At 46.2% G+C, this 22345-nt stretch overlaps 1 protein-coding gene across 2 annotated transcripts in view; it reads right to left on the reverse strand.

The window, feature by feature from the left end:
• LOC144730369 (TOM1-like protein 2) overlaps positions 1–22345 on the reverse strand; it is a 62686-nt gene that overhangs the window by 31334 nt on the left and 9007 nt on the right. For both annotated transcript variants that reach the window (XM_078611142.1, XM_078611141.1), the window contains exons 2-9: positions 14002–14086; positions 13041–13119; positions 12400–12549; positions 9532–9666; positions 4747–4911; positions 4260–4376; positions 3365–3498; positions 1785–1911 (exon numbers count right to left, since the gene is read on the reverse strand). In XM_078611142.1, coding sequence (XP_078467268.1) covers positions 1785–1911; positions 3365–3498; positions 4260–4376; positions 4747–4911; positions 9532–9666; positions 12400–12549; positions 13041–13119; positions 14002–14086 — 992 coding nt within the window. The remainder of the gene's footprint in view (positions 1–1784; positions 1912–3364; positions 3499–4259; positions 4377–4746; positions 4912–9531; positions 9667–12399; positions 12550–13040; positions 13120–14001; positions 14087–22345) is intronic.

Here is a 22345-nt window from a genome sequence, read left to right on the forward strand (position 1 = left end):
GCACATTCTTTTGTTAAGGCGCTCCTCCTCGCAACACCTATATAAGCTCCTAGCTTGATAATGTTCTCATTCTTCGCCTGAGGACGGCTGCTTGCGTTGTGGCCGAAACGTCGTGAGAATTGTTTTATTATGTTTTATTTTTATTATTTTATTACTTCCCTTCTACGTGACTTTACCGAAAGAACCAAGAAGAAAAAAGTGTTTTTTGTTTGCATTTTGACCACAAGTATTGTGGTTAATGCAGACATGATTCCATGTAAAAAGGTTTGAGTTTTGTTGCCAGAAAAAAGGGGAAAAACCCTATTATTATATTATTATAACATTATGGTTACTATTGAAGTGTAATTTCATGAGCTTTTATAATGGGATCCATGAGGTTATTAATACATTTTGGGTTATAAGTCTGCAGGTTCCGTGTATATTATATTAAACAATTAAGAGTGGGTCTTTAGTGTCTAGAGGTTTGGGATACATGTTAGACGAAGTGGATAATCGTTCTTGCAGATGGCATTATGCAAACAGCTACACTTTGAGCTTTTTATGACTTACGGCGAGACGAAGCTGTCACGCATATATCAAATCAGACGAATGCCAAGAGACGTTATATCAAAGTCCAGTGCGGCAACAAAAGTGTGTAAACAGAACGGCTGCCTCTGTGCATCGCGTTCGTCGCCTGTCATCACTGCCGCGCCACGTAGCGCCACCCGTAGTTACGAGGAGGTGCACCCTGCAGGCTGACAGCTATTCTCTCTCCCTCCGCAGTCCCGTGGATTTCTTTTTTTCTCCGGTTGTTTCCCTCCACATTTAGAAACGTGCGTTCACACGAGATTATTTTGCTGCTACAAATGTCCACGTGATAAGCCACGTCGTTGAGCTATCATTTGAAGCCAGGTCGTTTCTGAAAAAGAAGCTATATAGTTCAGTGGTCTTTACTTGATAAAATAAAAAATATTTTATTTGTATTTTTTTAAAGTGATTTGTTTACATACTCTTTGGTTCTTTCGGTAAAGTCACGTAGGTATAAAATAAAAAAAGTAAAAATTTCTTGCTGTGGGTTTCCCACCTGATGATGATTGCTTGTGTTGCAATCGAAACGTCGTGATTTAATTTATTTTATTTTATACCTACGTGATTTTACCGAAAGAACCAAAGAGTATGGGTCCCTGCAGTCACGAAAACTTCAAATCGAGATTGATTTGTTTACCTTTCCTATACTTTGCACTAGTATCGTGTTTTGTATTGTTTGTAGTAACGTTCTGACCTGTCCCGACTGGATGGACATCTGTGAAAAAGAGCTTCATAGCTCACCAGATTCCTCCAGTATATTCTGATTCTGATACGAAAAGGTGGTGTTGAGGCTGTCGAGATTCAGAACCCGTTGCGTTCGTTCACTCTGCGGGGCAGCCATTTGTTCGAAAGGAATGTCGGGAAGTGAGCGACTCGATTCGGTGACGGCAAAACACGCTCTCTGCTGATGAGCGCCGGCGGAGAGACAAATTCATAAGAGCAGCAACTTCCGATATACGCACAGAAATGGTACAGGTCGACCGCGAATTATAGTTTGGAACGTCGTGGGTGCATAGCTGATATTGCACCATGCACAAAAACCTGACCTGGTTTCTATACACACACACACAGACGGGGGGGAGGGGGGGGTGGGGGCGATGCTCGACTCAGCTGAGAAGTATTTGAGCGCGTCTGTCCGCCTTGCACAGCGAATACCACCATCACACCATCACGATCGGTCGGTCGGCAAAAACCCGCGGAGGACCAACAACACTCACGGCCTGGGAGCTCGGAGCCGCCGGTTGCCTGGAGGTAGCGGCGGGGGCGAGTGCGCCGGGCTCGGCGGCGAGCGCGCCCTCCATGGGGTCCTGCTGCGCCGCCCGGCTCGCCCGGTATCTCTCGAACCTGCGGCAAAGAGAAATGCCTCGTCGCTGCCGTGATAGAATGTCACGGCAAAGTGCCTGCCGTTTGTGAGTTATCAACTGACAGAGATGAAAAATCCCCCCCCCCCTACGCGCCCTCCAACTCAGACTGTTGGGGCGAGTGCCACTAGCGAGCAGCACCTACGAAGGCCGTCACAGCACACGACGGGGTGGGTGGTCAGCACCACACCCGGCCACCTTTGTGTCTCGAGAGGCGATGTGTTTACACACCTGGTACTCATGTGTTGAGGCCGACTCGACCTAGGGGAAGGCCCAGGACTGGTTCAGATCGTCACTGTTGTTGGCCGTGAGCGGGAATCGAACTCGTATTGCACGGCTCACAGCGCAGCGCGCTAACCGCTATGCTACCGCTCCTCGCCTATTGGGGCCACCGTAGCACAAGTGCTTGACGAGGTTAACATCGCACACGGTTTTCATCGCATCAAACAAAGGGCTCGCTTATGGCAATGGACTACACCAAGTGCTCATATTATGACGGGTCTAGGTAGGAAATTTGATTCAAAATGGGTAAATGTGCATGCTACTATCGAGGTCTGCTACCCAAACTACACGAAGCTTTCTCCTGAAACTCCCTCGTGGCTAGCAGACTCCGGCGTTGTCATTTAGCTCCTGAAGCACATTGCTGCCATGCGAAAGAATAGAATGTGCATGCATGGTAAGTCCTCACTGAACTCATGATTAAACAACACGCTTTCACGATAACACGGTTCTTCCATTAGGGAATACACAACGTGGGATGTACACGTTATAACGCTAAATGCGCACCGTCATAACGCTGAACGCGCACTGTTATGATGCAGTTTCTGAGCGGTCGACGACGAACTACTCTTTCCCGAGCTGCGCGGCTGAGCGGTGTGATACAGTACGCAGAATGACACAGTAACGCAGCGGCGTACCCTCAGGTATTTGTTCCGCCATCTCCATGCGAGGTGTGCATAGTACATCGATCGAATCTCGCCAAACTTTATCGTTACATTATTTATGGGGAAACTGTTTTCGCTTAACGCGGCACTTTTCAGTAACGCACCTACCGCGTTAAACGAGGACTCGCTGTAGCACGCTTTGTCAAAGCGCTTCACCATTTGTGGTCGGTGCGGGTCAAATGTAGGCAGCGTAAACGTGAGAGCAATAATAGTGCAGAACCTCCGATTAGCATGGTTGGCTACGAACGGTGACTTTACCAAAAGAACCAAGAAGATGAATCCCTGCAGTCACGAAAGCTTTAAATCGAAATTTAAGTTCAACATACATGCAGTACAACGGCGGATTTTTCCTCACTACCTTCGGCTGCCCGCCACGTAGAGCAGCGGCCACAACCGGGCATTTGTTCAAACGAGCCGTCGAGTGCGAACGCAACTATGGCGGGACAAGGACGGTGGTACGAGCTCGGGGTGTTGCCCCGGTGTACGCTCTACCGGTCGTATCGGAGGAAGATGTTGAGGAGATCGTCGTTGACCCGCAGGAGCTCGGCCGTCACCTCGTCGCTGGAGACGCGCGGGACCAGCTCGATGACCCTTTGCTGCATGGTGCGGCACGTCTGATGCAGGGCCTGACGAGCAAATGGCGCAGCGAGGAAACGGGCGAAGGCGTTCGCTGAAATTTTTCACGAGCATTTGGCGACACTGCGATGTGGCTGGCAGTGGTGCACAAACACAAATAACAACAACTCGCATTCATCAAGAATACGGACTTAAAAAGGGAAATATATATATATATGCCAATGTTTCAGACAATCGGCATTCTTTAAATGTGCTATGTAGAAGGGGTTTTGTAAGGCAGTGTGATTTGCAAAGACCAGTTCACTGCTTAGCATTTTAACACTCTAAGTGCTGGCTCATGCCTTTGCATATTTGGTTTATCTGTCAACAGTCAAATGTTGTGACTTTTACGAAGTAGACCAAAACTCTCCTGCGATGTCATTAAATGTAAAACTTGTGCAAAGGAATATTTCTGACCTTGCAATATCTTCCCTTAAAATAAAATCTGTTTATCTAAGGATTTGCAACGATGTCATTATTTACTTACCTTTTTTGAGAGGAATAAATTAACATGCTCCAAATTAAATTATTTCACCACATTAACATTCACCAGCTGAGTGACTGTGCATTTTATTATTCTATTTTATTTATATATATCGCCCTGTAATATTCCACTATTATCACAGTGGAATATTACAGTCGGGATCAAACCCACGACCGCCTGTATACCAGGCGAGGTAGTTAACAGTTCACCAACGCGGCACCCTCATGCCTTCAACTGCACACATTAATTTGTAACAGCGGGGAACGCAATGCTCCTAGCGATCGGCACCTGCAGCAGCTGCAGGTCCGAATCCTCCACCTGCCCTGGCACCAGCTCCGTCAGCATCTGGGACATCACCTTCACGTTACACTCGACAATGTCCAGCTCGCTCCGCAGCTTTGCAACCTGGAACACAACAGGGCAGCAGTGTGTCTGGGAGAACCACGTCTGCACACAAACCAGGAACTGTTTACAACGGTCAAGTGCAGTCCCAAGCTGGGAAAAGTTGTTGCATCTTCCAGGGTGATGGTGCAGGTTACTGTACTCGGAGCAAAATGTTTTATTTTAAAGCTAATGTAATTTGAACTTCTTTCGCAGAATACGTAGCCAACTACGCTTAATCGGAGGTTCTGGGTAGGGACAACAATTAATCGAATCGTGCCGGGAAAGAATCATTGCACGTCTTGACAAAAAGAGACAAACTGAGCATGGAGAACGAGGTGGGAGAAGGAAGATGCAGACAAGCCGTGTGATGCTGTTGCCTCCATGTGCCGACCTGTTCCGGAGTGGGAGAGATGGGTCCGGCCGCCACGGACGCCGCGTGGGCGTGGGCGGGGGGCAGTGGGTGCGGGGGTGCAGAAGCCGACATTGCCGCGGTGCCCGGGGCCGGCCGACCCCCCTGGGAGGTGTTCCTCACTGCAGGGTCCACCTCCGGCGTGCTCTGCAGCGTCGTCACACAGACGGCACGAGGATGACAGGCGGCACGGTTAACCCTTTCCCCGTTCCGAGATGACTGCAAGTTGCTGGGCAGGTCCCCTTTACCACTGAATCTCAGAACGCACAATCAGTTCAGCGTTCATTTTAGTTAAGAGCCATAGTGCCGTTATTGCACTCACCGCAGAGAACTGTAGAGACAAGACCGCACTCTATGATAGCTGGTGCCAAACTGTGGCAGACACCCTCCCGCATGGCCTTGTTGGAGCCTCAGTACCGATAACATTATTTAATTTCTTCTTCCGGTTCCGGAATGGAAAAGGGTTAATACGCGTGTCACAATATTCTGCCTCGGCCATTATATTGAGAATAACGATTCAGGGTCACCATTCTTATTTTTTTCCTCAAATTTTTACCACCTTTGATGCTTAGACAGAATTTTCCATAAATACTGCATTAGCATAACAATCGCGTTTTAATTCACCCAGTGCGCCGCGACATCATGAGATCATCACTCACCACTCGCCTCGGTTAAGATTGTGGACTACGCGGTTACACACACACACAAAAAGCTAAATTCAAAATAGCATCAATAATATTGGCAAGGTAAAGGTACGGCCCTGAAATGACTCGCTCACGCGACTGTTGGCGGAAGGGCCTGCACTAGAAGGAGTTCGAGAGGGCATTTGGCCCACTCTCCTACCATGGGCAGACATCTTGGAAGTGGTGGTAATACTCAACACCTTAGCTCACTGCATGCAACCTGCTGATCGACTAATTGTGGTGTACCCGTTTATGCTGCTGGGTGGACAGAGGTAGGGCGATTTCAGAATCTCGCCCAGTGTTTCTACTGCCGTGCCAGGAGACTGAACAGGCGACCTCTGGATCGGTCACTGCATCGCGCGCTTTCAATGCACTTTTAAATTATCTAGACCATTTCTTTAGAAGTGCTTTTTGTGTTTAGTTTGTTGTCCTTTCCCCACACCATGTGTGGTCAGTGTGGGTTGAATGTAGGGAACAAATGTGAGAGCATAGTCCAGTACCTCCGGTTAGCGCGGCTGGCTACGTACGGTTCTAAAAGAAGTTCAAACATACAAGTACAATGAATTACACCACGACAGAAACCCAAAGTACGCTATTACAGTCATACGAGTTGTTGCCAAACATCACGTCCCAACCACAGCTCCCCTCCCCTCGCCGCCTAGATTCCTGCGAGTGAAGATTTGCTCCCGCAGGGTGGAACACGAGGTCACGGGGAGAGAGAGAGGGCGAGTATGGAGAGAGCGAGGGGTGGAGGGAGCAGAATGGGACAGTGAGGACACGGGGGTTCATGCGGATGCAATTTAATCCAACCTGGATTAGCTTCAATAGGATTCAGACATCGGCATGGCTTTGACCTACATATAATTAGCCGCAGAAAGAACACAAGTCCCTTAAGATGTGTGTGCTCACGGCATTGCCTAAAACTAAGTGCCAAAACAAAAAAAAGTGGCCCTATAATTAAATACGTTCATAGGATTCAATACGTTAATATTAAGGGCCACAAGATGCCTGCAGGAGATAGAACGGACATGTTCGATGTCAATCCATAGTTTGAGTGTTCTCCACTGTAGGTGTGGGTTCTCACCAATCCAGCTGTGACCTACCTACAATGTGGTGCAAAAGCTAATTTACCACGATAAAGTGCAACTCATTATCTTGGTAAATTAACTCTAGTCTATCCTATGCATGCACAAAACTGAGAGATAACATATCCCGGTGAAAACCGTCCTGAAAATGAGTCTTGATAATTCAGAAAGGCTTCCCCAGGAAGAGAATGAAATTGCATAATCGGTGGTGAACCATGCTTTAGCACAAGCAAAGTAACCTGGTGGAATTGCTAATGGCGCCACGGTGGTGAGATGTTAACTACCTCGCCTGGTATACATGATGTCGTGTGTTCGATCCCGACATTGACGCCTGTTGTATATTTGGAGTTGGCATGCGTCTCTCCCCGTGATCGTGTGGATTTTTCTCCAGGTCCTCCAGTTTTTCCCTCCACGTTTAGAAACACGCGTTTAGAGTATTTGGCTGCTATAAATGTCCACATGATAAGCCACTTCGTTGAGCTATCATTTGTGACCAGTTCGCTGCGTAAAAAGAGCTTCATAGCTCAGTGGGCCTTGCCTGGTAAAATAAAAATAGTAGTAGTAGGATGAAGACAGTCCACAATCAGAGTGAAGCAATAAAGAAGGGGTTAAGAGTGAGCATCAGGGTGGCACAGTGGTCACACTTGAGCCTCAAAGTAGCAAGGGCCTGGCTTCGATTCTCCAATCGGGTGCTTTTTTATTACACGCTTTTATTTAACTCACTCCGTCTGTTGTCATATCCTTAAAAAATCTTGTAACTCAATTTCAACCGTCTTCCCAATGTCTTATCGACTGCAAACTTGGTATACGTATGTCATACTGATGACAATACTATATTCTATCATTAAAAATTCAAAATATATATTTTTAAACAATATTTTTTACGGGCCTAATTGTCCATGCTCAACTCACGTTGTCTGTAAATCACCACGGTCCCTTACGCTATGGCAAGCTGCGGGGCCACTTCCTGGAGTCGTGGAGTTCTGCCAATACGAGTACGGTACATTTCATTAAAGCGTGTTTTTTTAAAAAGTATTTTTAAATATCTTATTTTCTGTGCGCAGTTTGTATGTCCCCTCTCCCTGCACGGCTTACCTTCCAGTTCTCTAGTTTCCTCCCAGAGTTAAAGACAAGCCATACATTGCAACTGGTATATATATCCCAGTGGTGGAAATGGACACTGCAAATTGGGATCACACACAGCAACATTGCCCCCCCTCCACAAAAACTTGGCAGGACCCTGCTGCAAATTTGCCTGAAGACTCGGTGAGGCTTTTTTGGTAAACATGCGTAATAATACGAATAAGGGTTGGAGTGCTTTTGAAAGACTTAGCAATGAAACATTGCATGTAAAAATGTATACATTCGATAGTTGCAGACCGTTCGATTGCAGAGTATTCACCTTCACTCAGACTCGCTCACGTGTCTGAGCTCATGGTCAAGTTTACAAACTCTGACCCTGTCTGCCCTGATAGCGGTTGCGAGAACATTTCACGGCATCCACTCCACCAGCTTGCGCCCTCGCCCGAGTCAAAGGTCAGTGCATTGTTTACTCTCAGACTGCGGCGTTTCGCTATCGTGCGTCAAAGGGAGCTTACAATGTACACCGGCGCAATGAGTAAAAAAAAAGGTGGTGTCTGATAAAATCTATACAAATGTATTTTTATTTTACATTTCCTTTAGCAATAGCTTTTTCTTCATGTTTGCGGAATTTTTGTTTCATATACAGGACTGAATTGTTGTGCTGTGTAGTTTTCCTATCTTTTATTGTTAGGTCATCCTTGCGAGACACTTTGATCACAATGATACGGCTTAAAAAATGCTTCTTTAGTTTAAGCTTATACGTTAGATTTTCTGCAGTAGATGAATCAAACATATATTGCATATGAATGCCATCCAATAATTTACAAGAGTAACTTGAAGCATAAGTACAACATTTCCCTTAAAATTAACCTATTGCAATGATGCCGATTAATCAGACGTGTTCATCGGCCCAAGTACATTACCTAATCCATTTCCATAACCTGCTTACGCATATATAAAAAAATATATATAACACTAACCTTTCAGCAATGCAAACTGTAAGGTGGAACATCATGACCACGTGCTTCCAAGAAAGTCTAGCTATTAGTAAATATTTTTTTTCCCAAGATAAATAGGTTATTTATAAAGTTCTCCCTGGAAGTCAAAAAAGGGACTGCCCGCTGACCGATAAGCTGTTCCCTGCCGCCGTTCATGTCTGGACGATACCGAAGGCCGGCTGGTCAGCAGCCCGACATGCAGAACACGCGTGGCAGCCGCACGCTCACGCGCGAGTTATCGGCCGTTGAAACACATGCGCACTTTAATCGATTCCCCCACAGCCTCGCATCCGCTATGACCAATGCTCGTGAAACCAGCGGCATTGCTATCGAGCAGGCAGGCGGTGCAACTGCATTGGGGGGGCCCCACGGCGCAAAGGGGACCCGCCCCCCCCCCCCCCCTTAACTCTTGGCACCAAGGGCTGACCGATACCGACCAAGCCATGCCCACTGTCATGATGACTCTCCAACGGCTGAAAAACAAATTGCATTGCCGACCCGCATCGTCAAATAATGCACACAGTGTGCCTACAGCAGCAAGGCAACGCAAAATGCCATCTCCTCCAATGCCAGAGCTGAGAAGAGTGTCTGGATCTGCCGAAGGGGAGTTTGGCACTTAGAAATGCATTTCGGCAAATTGTATCACAATGTTAACTCTGCAACAATAAAAGGTGGCAAAAGTCAACATTTTTTTTATCTCTCGCACTACCTTGTAATCCTGCGTACTTGCAATTTTCAGCCAAATCAAGTATTCGGCCAAATCATTCGAGTCAAGCAAGAACAGCGTCGTATGATTACTTTGCAAGATAGACACTTGCATGATAAGAGACAAGGCCCATTTGGGGTAAAATTAGAAGGGAAATAACAACTGTAACAATGTGTGTAAACCATTCAAAGAGCTTTGTGGTGGTCACGGACCCGCTGTGGAGTGTGGATAGGGGAGAGCGCATCAAGGTCGGTCATGGGAAACTCCACGCCCTTCCTCTTGAGGTCCTCGTACACGTGTACCACTCCCGTTAGGTCCGGAGCACTCCGGAACGCATCCGCCCATGTCTGAAAAACGAATAATGACGACGATTTAAATTCACATAGCATCCAAATGTAATCGCATCTCTGGATGCGTTCCTAAAAATAAAATATCGACGGCTGGTAGAATGGGGCGGTGGAGGTGGTTATAGCAGAGAAACAAGGTGGGGGGAGAGAGAGGAGAGAGTGCAACTTCTCAGTCACCAATAAAAACAAAATTAACAACAAAACAACGACTCAAATATACAACAACCGCCATTTCCACACGAAGTGGCTATGTGCCCTCTAAGGCCACGTGAAGTGTCAAACGCCCACTTTCCGGAAGGGGGTCATGGGACAGATCCAGGTGCCATGGGTTGACTGACTGAGATGCATGGCAGATTCACCAGCTGTGCCCCCTACTACTGTGTCAAATATACAACCATGGCAGCACCGAGTTCCCGGGGGCGAAGGATGGGTCCCATCGTCAACGAGTCAGAGGGCAGTCCCGGTGATGGACAAGATAAACAGTTCTTATTTGACCTAGTGTATTATTGGTAAGTATTGTTCGAGAGCAATTAATGAAGAGATGGAGCCGACCGTGCGACACTCCCCAGTGTCGATGCGGAGAGATTTGAGGCAATGTCAATCAGATGAGGCACAGACAAGGCAGGCTCTGGTCTCATCTGCCAATGCCAGATAACAGGCCCCAGTTGCGGTGATCATAATAGATTGTAACAAATATTACGTAATGTTTGTGCTATCGGCGATGATCATGAGTGACATAAATAGATAAAAAAACATCTCCCTATGCACACACAAATTTTTTTTTCTGTATGCTTACTCCGAATCATGCTCGACAGTGTATGGGTTTTGTTTTCTTTGTATAACACAGTTTTATTGGACTTGCCATGTTGTCTGTTTATTTTCTTTCAAATGTTTGACGATTAATATCTTCGGAAAGCCTAACGAGCCTAAATATTCTACACACTCGCGCGCCTCGTGTGACTATTCAAGATTTCATTTTAAAAAATCTACCCCCCCTTTGTGAAATCACGAATTGTCGCGCTCAGCTACGATGGCAAACGTCTAGTCCAATCAGAGCTGCTGTTGCTGGGCAGCCCATGACCAATGAAAGACGCGCTTATATCGCTGCTCTTCATGGCGCCGCAACAGCCGCTGTGGTTCCCTCGTCCTTCGTGCAAGACCAACAAGTACAATATACAGGTAGGAACAATAGTTCCACACTGCCCACCAGGGATTATATGTCCGTCTGTCGTGCATAGCCACGCCCTCGATTTGTATTTCATAGAGCGCTTCGGGCGGGCTCAGCACCACGTGACGCGCCGCCCCACGCAGCTTGTGCCGCGTGACACGGATCGCACGAATGCGCTGTCCAACCAAGTTCCTACCTGCCCACTCCGAAGGAACGTGTTTAAATATAATTACTACTATTGCTATTCTTAACATAATACCTAGAAATAGCATTATTTGATTTTGCAACGCCCATTATGATGCGCTGAGGGCGGCATGGTTATGCTGAAATTGCACGAGCAGGTGAGACCGTGATCATGATTTCCATTTAAATGTCATCATGTTATCGCCATTGCAATTGACAACATTTTCTAATTACACTGTGTAACAATTTTTTTTTGTTCCTGGGTAGTAAGTGTTATTTCCTAATTGCTTATGCCTCAAAAGTACATAAAATGGCTATTATTCCCCACAAACTTTGCTTTTGTGACCAGGACAGTGATATTTTGAAATGTACCCATTTTCAATGAGAAAATGGGCGAATTTGTGTTTTTTCGTTCACATAAAGTCAGAAAAAAACAACATACGAATCAAAATTACCATGTATTTATACTAAAGTAATAAAAAATTACTGTAAAAGACTTAGAAGCACCCTGTACAATGTACGTGCCATTACACAATGGCAGCATCCCAACGTATGCTATTGCAGTCATACGAGTTGTCGCTAAGTCCAGGTGCTCTGTGTTAACCAATGTACCGCAGGAGCAGCAACATTGGCATCATCTCCCACTATTCTTAATGAGCCATGTATTAGGTGTTCCCTCGTTATTCGTGAGGGATACGTTCTGGAGATGATCGTACATTGCAAATTTCACAGATAATAATATTGGCCTACCAAATCGTTTTAATTACCTTAAATAAATACGTAAATAAGCTATTAAATACATGAAAATTATCAAAACAAATAAGTAGTTATAATAAACATAATGTAAATAAACATTTACACTTCTCTATTCTTGGTTCTTTGGGTAGTCACGTAGAAGGGAAATAATAAAATAATAAAAATAAAACATAATAAAATTAAATTCTCACGACGTTTCGGCCACAACGCAAGCAGCCGTCCTCAGGTGAAGAAATAGAGCTGGCCGAAATGCCGTGAGAATTTCATTTTATTATGTTTTATTTTTAATTATTTTATTTTTTCCCTTCTACGTGACTTTACTGAAAGAACCAAGAATATGAATCCCTGCAGTCACAAAAGCTTTAAATCGAAAAAAAAAATCACCTTCTCTCTAATCCCTTTAACTCTCATCACTTTATTTCGCTCTCTTCCCGCAGTCGTGTGAGTTCCAGATGCGATTTGCGCATCGCCAAAAATCTCGCAGGTTCGTGAATAACGGGGGAATACCGTAACGTGCAACGCGACCCGGGTGTGAGAATGTACGTGCGTATGTACGTGCGTTTTAACTTCTTTCGCACCGTACGTAGCCAACCGCGCTAATCGGAGGTGTGGGTGAACACGCTGACCTGCACCAGGCTGAGCACCTTCTCCTGCACGATGGTGGGGGGGTTGTTCTTGGGCTGGATGATGCGCACCAGGACCCCATCCACAAAGTCCTGGCTGGCGATGAGCACGTGAAAGCGGTGGCCGCAGTTTTTCACACACGTCTCCAGCACCTGGATGGACAGGTGACCATAATGGCCTTGTCACGTCAGATGCATCTGCACTACAGCGTTAATAATAATCATTTACTCTTATTAGTAAGACGCCTTCCACTAATGTCTCAAGGCGCTTGTTCGTTAGATTTCAGCACGGACTAGGGAGCAAAGGATTTAACAGTATACGGCAGGACGACGGCAGAGATGGAGCGATTAAATAAACTCGTGTGTGCAGGAGCTAGACGGATTGGCACTACGCAGGGCTGCGAGTGGCAGCTATGGCTCGGGAAGCGGATTGAGCATTCCCGACGATGAACGCTCCTGCATAGGTGACGAAGTTTAAAAGACTCTTCTGCACTGCATCCAAGGCCGCGACAGATGGCGCCACAGCGCCTCCCCCTGGCAGGTGAATGAAACATCCGTCGACGCTTACAAGGTGGGACATGACGCTCGGGGCAGCGCACGGCATGCGGTGTGCGCGTGCAGAGCAGTAGGAGCAGGGCGCGTACCGTCAGCGCCAACATGACCTCCTTAAAATTCTTGTTTCCACCGATGCGCTTCTTCAAGGCCTTTACGGCATCTTTAGGCCTGAGGACAGAAACGTCAAAAGAGATATTTCACAATGAAGCAGGGTCTTGGCTACTTTAATGTTTGTTGTGCCTGGACAATGATCCAGTTCACCCAATCGCCTCAAATTCTGTCTCAAGATTTTGTATTTTTTTTAACAAAGTACAGCGGAAGCTGGATATACAAGCACCACTCCCTTGGGAACCAGGCCAGCTGTGCTTACATTCGTAGCATGCTTATATGAAAAAGTTTCTCTATGAATTCCACACTACCAATGTAATAATCAAGAAAGTGTTACTTATATGAGAACAATGATTATACAAGGCACGCTTGGATGCAGCTGCTACTGATTAACCCATTTGTGCCATTGTTGTGATGTTCATAAGAGTCTGAAAAACACAACAAAACAAAAACAAGCAAGGCTACACTCAACTGTTATATAGCAGATGTTAAAACTGTATAGTGATTAGGTACAGGACAGGATAATACTGGCAGGAACCACCTGGTTCCACCAGCCCACAGGGGATAATTGTGTCCGTCCGTCGTGCATCCAAAAATGGGAGGGGTGGGGCTGGGTGGAGAGGGGAGGGTGGGGAGGGGCTGGGTGGGGAGGGTGGGGAGGGGCTGGGTGGGGAGGGTGGGGCTGGGTGGGGGGTGGGAGGGGTGGGGCTGGGTGGGGAGGGGCTGGTCACCCCGTGGTGCCCTTATAAAACTCAACGTTTAACCTACTCACGCCGGCTTGTGCCCACCCTCACAGTCGGGCATATTTGCGGAATACACCACGCTGCCGTTGACCCTGGCCATTGACCGAGCAACCCAACGTTCCTACCAGCTCCCTCCGCAGGAATGTGTTGGTGGTCGAGTTAAAATCTGATTGCAATCTGCTCCCTTGACAGGACTCACCCCTCATCCGTCTCGTTGATGATGTCGCAGATCTCGATGTTGAGGTTCCAGTCTTCGGACGGCAAGGAGCCATCTGTGGCCTTTTCTGCAGGGCGACACGAAACAAAGCAACAGAGCACACAGCTTCATATTTGACAACAAAAACCACCGCACGCATGTAGAAATCTTTCGCGCCTCACCTCGCCGACCATGTTCATCGAAGCTGCAGGGGAAGGACAACAAACGAAACACAAAAAGCCGTTGTAAAGAAATTAGTTTTCAATCTCGATGTAAAAGTGCATCGCTGCAGTGGCTTCCTAATATCGGAAGGAAGAGTGTTCTAGATGGCCGCAGAAGTGAATCTGAAAGGTCCTTGTTCAATTGCGGTCCAAAAACCGCTGCGGAGATGAAAGGGATGCAATGCAACCGTAACTACATCAAAACCGGGCCACTTTTAAACTTGTGAAATGATGGACGTTACACGCAGTCAGCCTATAACCAAATCACCCAGAATGGCCCCCTCCCAATCTCATAACAGCTCAAAAGCTAAGTAGGCATCGAGCAGGGACGGTGCTTTGATAGGCAACCATCATGCATGACAGGTGTTATAGGCTACTGTGCTACGTTGTGCGCAACAATCAATTGCAATGTTCTTCTTTGCTCCCATATCTATGTTCCCCACCTTCACCAACTTGCATCGATCAGCATGCTGAAGTATGGTCAAATATCTCCCATGTCCTGCACAGTATGGGGAGGCCCTCATCCAGCTGTAGACTGACACATGGCTACACACGTACATGTTATTACCATTGGTAATTTGACTGGACGTGAAATGTAGCATGTCAAGAGCCTTTTCTCACTGTTGATAACCAGACAGAATCCTAAGTGGCGATGTGAAGTGTTCGGTCAAGGTTCTGAAGTGGTAATAACCTGGCAGAGCTAACCAGCTGCCTCTATACGGCCGGCCCACACCCGAGCAATTAAGTTCCATGCAAATTAGTTGCAACTTAGTTGCAAGGAACTTAGCTCCATGCAACTAGTTGCATGCAACCGGACCACTTGTGTGGACGTCTATGCCACCAGATGCACAATCGGATGCTTGCAGTCGAAGGCAGGGGACTTTCCAAGCAATCTGCCCAATCGCGTTTGTTGTGCGATTGTGGCCGCACAGGTGTGGACCCTGGGACAACGAAAAAAAACCGTATCAACGAGCACAGCAGAGGCAACGTCTCTCTCACGTCTCGCCTGTTTTTACAAAAGCCCTATTAATAGCAATCCGTATCAACGAGCACAGCACGGGCAATGCGTAACTTGCACCGTCATCGCCATCACTTTGCACCGTTTATCGCGTTGAGCCGACGACCGCAACAAGCATGCTACCAAAATAACACGACGACGGGAACAAATATATTTCAACGGTTTTATTCAAACAAGCGCAATTCTGTGCGTGAGCATGAGCAATGTTCTGTGTACTACGTTATCATCCTTTGCAGTCAGTGCCAGGCCATTTCGGGTTAAGCATTGACATGGTTGGATATAAATTATGCATTAACATCCTTTTCAGTGCCGGTCTTTAGCGAGGGTAATTTGACTATCGCTGTAGCTGGATATGTACAGGTGGGTTCAATTTCCCGTGTGAATGATGTGTTGAGTGCATCGGTATGCATGTGCTACGAATGCATTTTTTAAAATCATCTTGTCAATTGTGGTAGAAAATGTTCCGTCCACCGGTCTCGTCCATACAACTGTCAACTCTTCTTCTGGTGACGTGTTCTGCCCAAGCCCACGTGCATTTCTGAACAGTCGCGGTCCTGCGACGGCACAATTTGTCTCATCGTTTCGTGTCTGGTGTGTTCCCTCCTTCGGCTGCCATGCCCTCATCTGTCTCGGCCGTCTGCTATCGTCGCGTCAAGCGACGTTTGCTGCCCATTCATTTTTTCCCCAAAAAGTCAAACAAGATGCAAAAATGCGTAAACAGCAGACGGCCACTTGCGCGTGTGCAAAAAGCCATCAGCATTCCCTGAAGAAGTGCATTGTGGTCCTCTTGTCTCAAGTTCTACATCAAAATAAATTTGAGCTGTGACCCACTGACAGCAACACTGATGCAGTGACGGACAACTGTGGAACATATTCTTGTAAATTTGGACTCATCAGTATAGTAGTCGCCAATGCCGAGTTAATAATGTTTAATTTGCATTTACTCCTTGATGCACATGTTGCTATTCCTGTTTCTCTGTACAAATCCCACAATGCATCTCTTAATGCTTCTGTTCATACTTTTCAGCTTTTGTTCCAGATTCTGTATCATATGTTCATGTTTATATGATTCATATATAATGGCAGGTAATATTAAATTATTGAAAAAATATTCTGTAGGACACATTGGTATGTAGTTGGATTTCATTAACATCACCCTCTTTATGATCCTGATCCACTCCTAATTGCACGGTTATATATTTCATTTAGTACTCTACAATCTTCGTTAACAGATGACAATAATTTAAACGTGTAACATGCACAGTATTCACTCACTCACGAAGAGAACGACTCAGGGGCGCGAGGAACCAGAGAAAAGCGATGCGGTGAGCCGGCAATTGTCGAGGTTCTACAGTCCTCTACATATTTAGGTGTTCAGCCAACTAATGAGAGCACCCGGAGAAATCCAACCGTGTGCGAAGGGGGCAACACTATCCCCATATAGATAGAACAGATGGAGATTAGTCCACACTTGGCTGTATCGCCTTTACGTTGCAGGCAAGGGTATGGCTCCTCAATGCTCAAGGGAAGGGAGTTTCACTTTGTGTGGTGATGGATTAAGGGCGTGTGCGCCACCACCGCCCGGTTAAGAATGTGACTGTGGAATTCTACGATTGAGATATTTCACGTCAATCATAAATCAATCAAACTTGATTTCATATAGCGCCTTTCATAACAAAATCACACAGCGCTTCATGCGTAAACTTAACATTACATCGTTAACATTTGAGATGCACAAACAAGTAAAAAGACGGTTCAAAATATATGAGATTAGTAAACACATAATTAGCCTTTTTTTTTAGGTCCACAAATGTCCGTTGCTTTTTAAACAACAAATGGGTCCCTACATCGACGATGTGTAAAGTTTTTCCATCTGCTCTGAGCAGTGCTTGCCTCTTTAGGGGTTACTTTTGGGAGCATCCTGGCTACACCTCACCCGAAAATAATTAACCAATATATGTTTTTAGATTTGAAGCTTTCGTGACTGCAAGAATTCATACTCTTTGGTTTTTTCGGTAAAGTCACGTAGGCTGTGACGGTTCCACCTGAAGACGGAAGCTTGTGTTGCCTCCGAAACGTCGTGATTTAATTTAGTTGTTTTCATTTATTTTATTTTTTACATATGTGACTTCACCGAAAAAACCAAAGAGTATATATGTTTTTATTTCTGTAAAGATTCACGCAGATTCTGTCCCAATCGTACTTCATGGTTCCACTGTGCCCTTGGGGGACTTGACCATTTGCAATTTGAAATCAACTTCCGGCTTAGTGCTTTCACGTTCCCACTGCTGGTTATGGCATCTTCAACCATATTTGTGTTGTGTTCTCCAATTCATTTCCTCATTTTGAGCGCCACGGTGGCGAGATGTGAACTCCCTCGCCTGGTATGCAGGAGGTCGTGGGTTCGACCCCGACCCCAAATGCCTGCTGTATATTTGGAGTTTGCGTGTCTCTCTCCCTATCATTGTGTGGATTTGTCTCCAGGTCCTCTGGTTTCCCTCCCACATTTTTTTAATTAATTACTTACAATTAACGAAAGTATAATTCGACAGAGCTACATTGGCCCCTACTAAGAAAATACTGATAAACTCAAACTATGTCTTTGAAACATAAATCGCTTGTAATAACCTTGTACTCTAAAAAATTGCACCAATACCAATATGTATTACAGTCGTATTATGAATAATTTGACTAATTATCTGTATGCAACTAGGTGAACACATGACAGCCTGTAGCACTGAAATTAAGAGCTTGTCTTGTTGGTAGATGTCAATAACGGAAATGAGAAAAACATTGGGATTAAGGATATACACGGCCATGGCTTTGAGTGACCACAGAGGAAGTGTCGTACTTCCTGGAGATGTCACAACAGCATCATAATAGAAAGCTGGCGATGTGAAGCCTCCAGGGCTTCAAGAAACAGACAACACTCCCTCGTGCCTGCACTATCGACATGAGGCATGTCAATCCAATGACTCATCGATTAAAATCCATCCTGAGGTTCCAGATGGAGAAATTAAAGTGTGCACGAGAATTGGATTATTTACTGCGAATTATACGCCGCGATTTGAATCATCTGCATCGAGCAAAAATACATCAGTTGATAAAACGCACACCCATTTGATGCATGTATTGTGAGACCTAATTTATATTGACGAAGCAATGTCTAAATCATTACTTTCAGTACTATTATCATCATGCTATAATTATTACCAGTATCAACAGCAACAAAATGACATCATTATCGTCACATTTGTCAGTCAGCCTAGTTAATTAACCATAACATCCAGTTGTCCTGCCAGTGACCGCTTTCCACATGTAATTATAAATTCCATGTGTAACCAGTATAGTGCTCGCTCACTCCCCCAGACAGAATGACTCAGGGCGAGTAAGTAACCACAGGCACGCAAGAAGTTTGCCACGTGATGAGCCAGTGCCAACAATTTCCCTCGCTCTGCAGTCCTATACATATTAAGGTGTTACATGTGTACATGCATCAAACAATATCCCTTTACTGACGGAACGGGTGGAATATCGTGCACATTTTTTTTCTGTACTGCTTCCTCCTGGCGAGCCGGGGTATGACACCTCAACGCCCATGGGAATGGAGATCTACCAATCCTCGTCTCCACTGTGCTGTATTACAGGTGTGCGCCATCACGTTCCTGTTAATGGGTTCTTGTCTGTGCATCTGTGTATATATACAAGTGGGAGTGGTAGGGTAGCGGTTAGCACGCTGCGCTACAAACCTGGCAACCCAAGTTCGATTCCTGCTCATGGCCAACATCAGTGACGATTATCTGAACCGGTCCTTGGCAACCCCGAGGTAGACTCGGCCTCAAATGAGTACCTGGTATGGTGCGTAAAAACATTTCCACTAAGGAGACAAAGGTGGCTGGGCGTGGTGCTGGCCACCCACCCCCTCGTGTGCCGTTCTAGCATTCATAGGTGCTCGCTAACAGCATTTGCCCCAACAGTCTGTTAAGGCTATACGGGGGATCTTTGTCTTTGGATATATATCTTGGGTGTGTATGTGTTATTTATGTGGTTTATTTGTACGTGTTGTGTACGTCTGTGGCTCTGTATGTACGCATCTACGCTTGATTTGCACAAAAAGAAATGCTGCTTAACCCAATAGAGCCTCGGCACCATACTCGACCAAAATATGTCGTTTGATCACCACGTGCAAAATATAGTCGGGTCCTGCAATTTTGATATCAGGGCTCTAAGACACATTCAACCACGATCGAGTCGTGACATAGCCAAGACGGTGGCATGCAGCATAGTATCGACAATGCTCTATTATTGCAACTCACAACTCTATGGGACATCTGCCAAAAACATTACCAACCTGCAAAATGTACAACATTCGTCTGGCACGTGTCGTGATGGGTACTGCAAGATCAGACCATGTCCGTCCAAACGAAGTATAAGGTTGCACTCATTACACACCAAGTGCTTGCCACAAGTGAACCACAATACCTTGCCGATCTCATCAAGAAGCATAAACCCTGATGCGATCTCAGGTCACCCTCCCAGCAGCGGCTTTTTACTGGCCATCGAACAAAGACGGTCACCGCATCGCGCGCTTTCAGATGTGCTTCTGCAGCCATCCGGAACGCTCTTCCTTCTGATATTAGGAAGCCACTGGATCTATTCACTTTTAAATCTATATTGAAAATTCTGTTCCTTTCCCCGCACCTCCGATCAGCACGGTTGGGTACATACGGTGCGAAAGAATGTTCAACATACATACACACGTTTTGACGCTGGTTTACAAAAAGAAACTCGTTCAGGCTATGATCTGGTTGAAAAGTCAATTTGGCCTGGGCAGAATAACCCTGGCTCTGTTCCGAACAACAATCAAAACAAGAACCACAGCAGTGAAAGCTCCGCTTTAAAGGGCAGGCATCACAAAGCCCCTTAGCAACTCAGCCCGTAAATATTGTACGCAAAAACATGACAAATCATCCAGTATGCGTATACAAGGTTGGATGTATGCTTCCGTTAAGGTTTTAACAAATATGGCCAACTGCTGAGGCGAAAGAAAATAATTGGCGGGTTATCGAGGGTCTTGAAGACACAAGTTTGGTTACAAAAAAAAACGTCCTTCGTTAACAACTGTGTCATTCAAAGAAAATAAATCGTCGAAATTTCGGGCTACATCCTTTCTTCATAGTCCATTAAGTTCCGCTGCCCAAAACGTCCGCCGATGATTCTATTTTCATTGAAAAGCAGAGTTGGTCGACACGCTTTCCGGGTTTTTTGTGTGTGCGTTAATTGTCCTTGTGCAACCCGCTGCCAACACCAGCAGCAGCAGCATCACCAAACAGTTTGTTCAAATGTGGTGAGATCATTACGTGGCCTAACCCAAATAGCGATTACGAATCGACGGCCGAGGGTCTATTTTTAAACTCGCTTACGGTGCGCGTTAGGGGCCGTCCATAAATGACGTCACGCGATTTTGGACAATTTTTGACCCCCCCCCCTTCGTCACACGGCGTCACAAAAAGTCAGACCCCCCCCCCCCCTTCAAATATGACGTCACAAAGCTCTGCCCCCCCCCCCCCAAATAATAAAACATGCTTGAAATCGCTTTAAACTATTGTCATTGTAGTGAGTATTTAATGTGCACTCTGATGTTGTAGGAGAAAACATTTATTAAAAAATCGAATTAAGTAGAACGTGTTGTCGCTATTTATATAAAGTTGCGCATTTTGATGTGACGTCACATTTCTCAAACTCCCCCCCCCCCTCGTCACAAATATCTGACCCCCCCCCAGGTGCGTGACGTCATTTATGGACAGCCCCTTATAATTGAATGGAGAAAATACTGCCAAGAACCCAGAAGTATTTTACAATGTACTGCAGAAAATACTGCCAAGAACCCAGAAGTATTTTACAATGTACTGCAGAGTCGTACGCGGGCTGTGGAATGGCAAGATGACCCAGTGCGTACTACGGGAGCTGAATATAGAAAACGCTCGAGGACCAAAGAGAGCTCAACCGTGTGGATGTGGGGGGGGCGCACAGAAGCACAGTACAACAGCAATTTTACTGGTAGGAACCTCCTGGTTACACCAGCCCACAGGGGATTATTGTGTCCGTCCGTCTGTCGTGCAGGGATGGGCTGGGTGGGGAGGGGCTGGGTGGGGAGGGGCTGGGTGGGGCTGGGTGGGGGGTGGGAGGGGTGGGGCTGGGTGGGGAGGGGCTGGTCACACTGTGGTGCCCTTATAAAATTCAACGTTTAACCTACTCACGCCAGCTTGTACCCGCCCTCACAGTCGGGCATATTTACGGAATACACCACGCCGCCGTTGACCCTGGCCATTGACCGAGCAACCCAACGTTCCTACCAGCTCCCCTCCACAGGAATGCATTTTTTCTGCACTACCCCCTCTGCTGCCCACTACGTAGCTCGCTTCATACGAAACATTTTGTAGCATTACAAACAACCAAGAACAGAACATTCATCGATAATATAGGCGCGCGTGCGGCCTATACGTAACATGCTCGCAGCTTATGAACAAAGCAAACGGTGGTCGTCTAAACGAATGAACAGCTGTACTCGTGATGTAAGGTGAACTCGCAGAGTCGTCTCCCGATGGTTGGAGCGTGGCACCGCACCTAATTAAAACACGAGGCTTTAAATCGAAGGTAATTTATTTGACAAAAGTATAATACTTAACCGGAGGCTTGCCACAGGCATGGGCAAGGACCATTATTTGATTCATTTGAACAATTCTCGAGTAACACTGCACATTTTTTCCACCTGCTTTTGGTTTAGTGCCGTTTGTTCCTCCGAAGCGAGAGCATATTCTTTGTTAAGATATTCGGTATTCATCAACAAATTAAAAACAAATTCCGTTTTCCACAGCTGCCCGATGTTTGACGGCAATTCTCGCAAGTCGTGTGGCTCGCCCGCGAACTCACAAGCCGACGAGTCCGGCACCAACAAAGACAAAGATCCCCTGTATAGCCTTAACAGACTGCTGGGGCAAGTGCTGTTAGCGAGCACCTATGAAGGCCGGCACGGCACTCTAGTGGCGATGTTTACACATCGCACCAGGTACTCATTTGAGGCCGAGTCGACCTAGGAGAGGCCCAG

This window comes from Lampetra planeri, chromosome 35, assembly GCF_965212315.1.
Source record: "Lampetra planeri chromosome 35, kcLamPlan1.2.h2, whole genome shotgun sequence".
Classification (NCBI taxonomy): domain Eukaryota; kingdom Metazoa; phylum Chordata; class Hyperoartia; order Petromyzontiformes; family Petromyzontidae; genus Lampetra; species Lampetra planeri.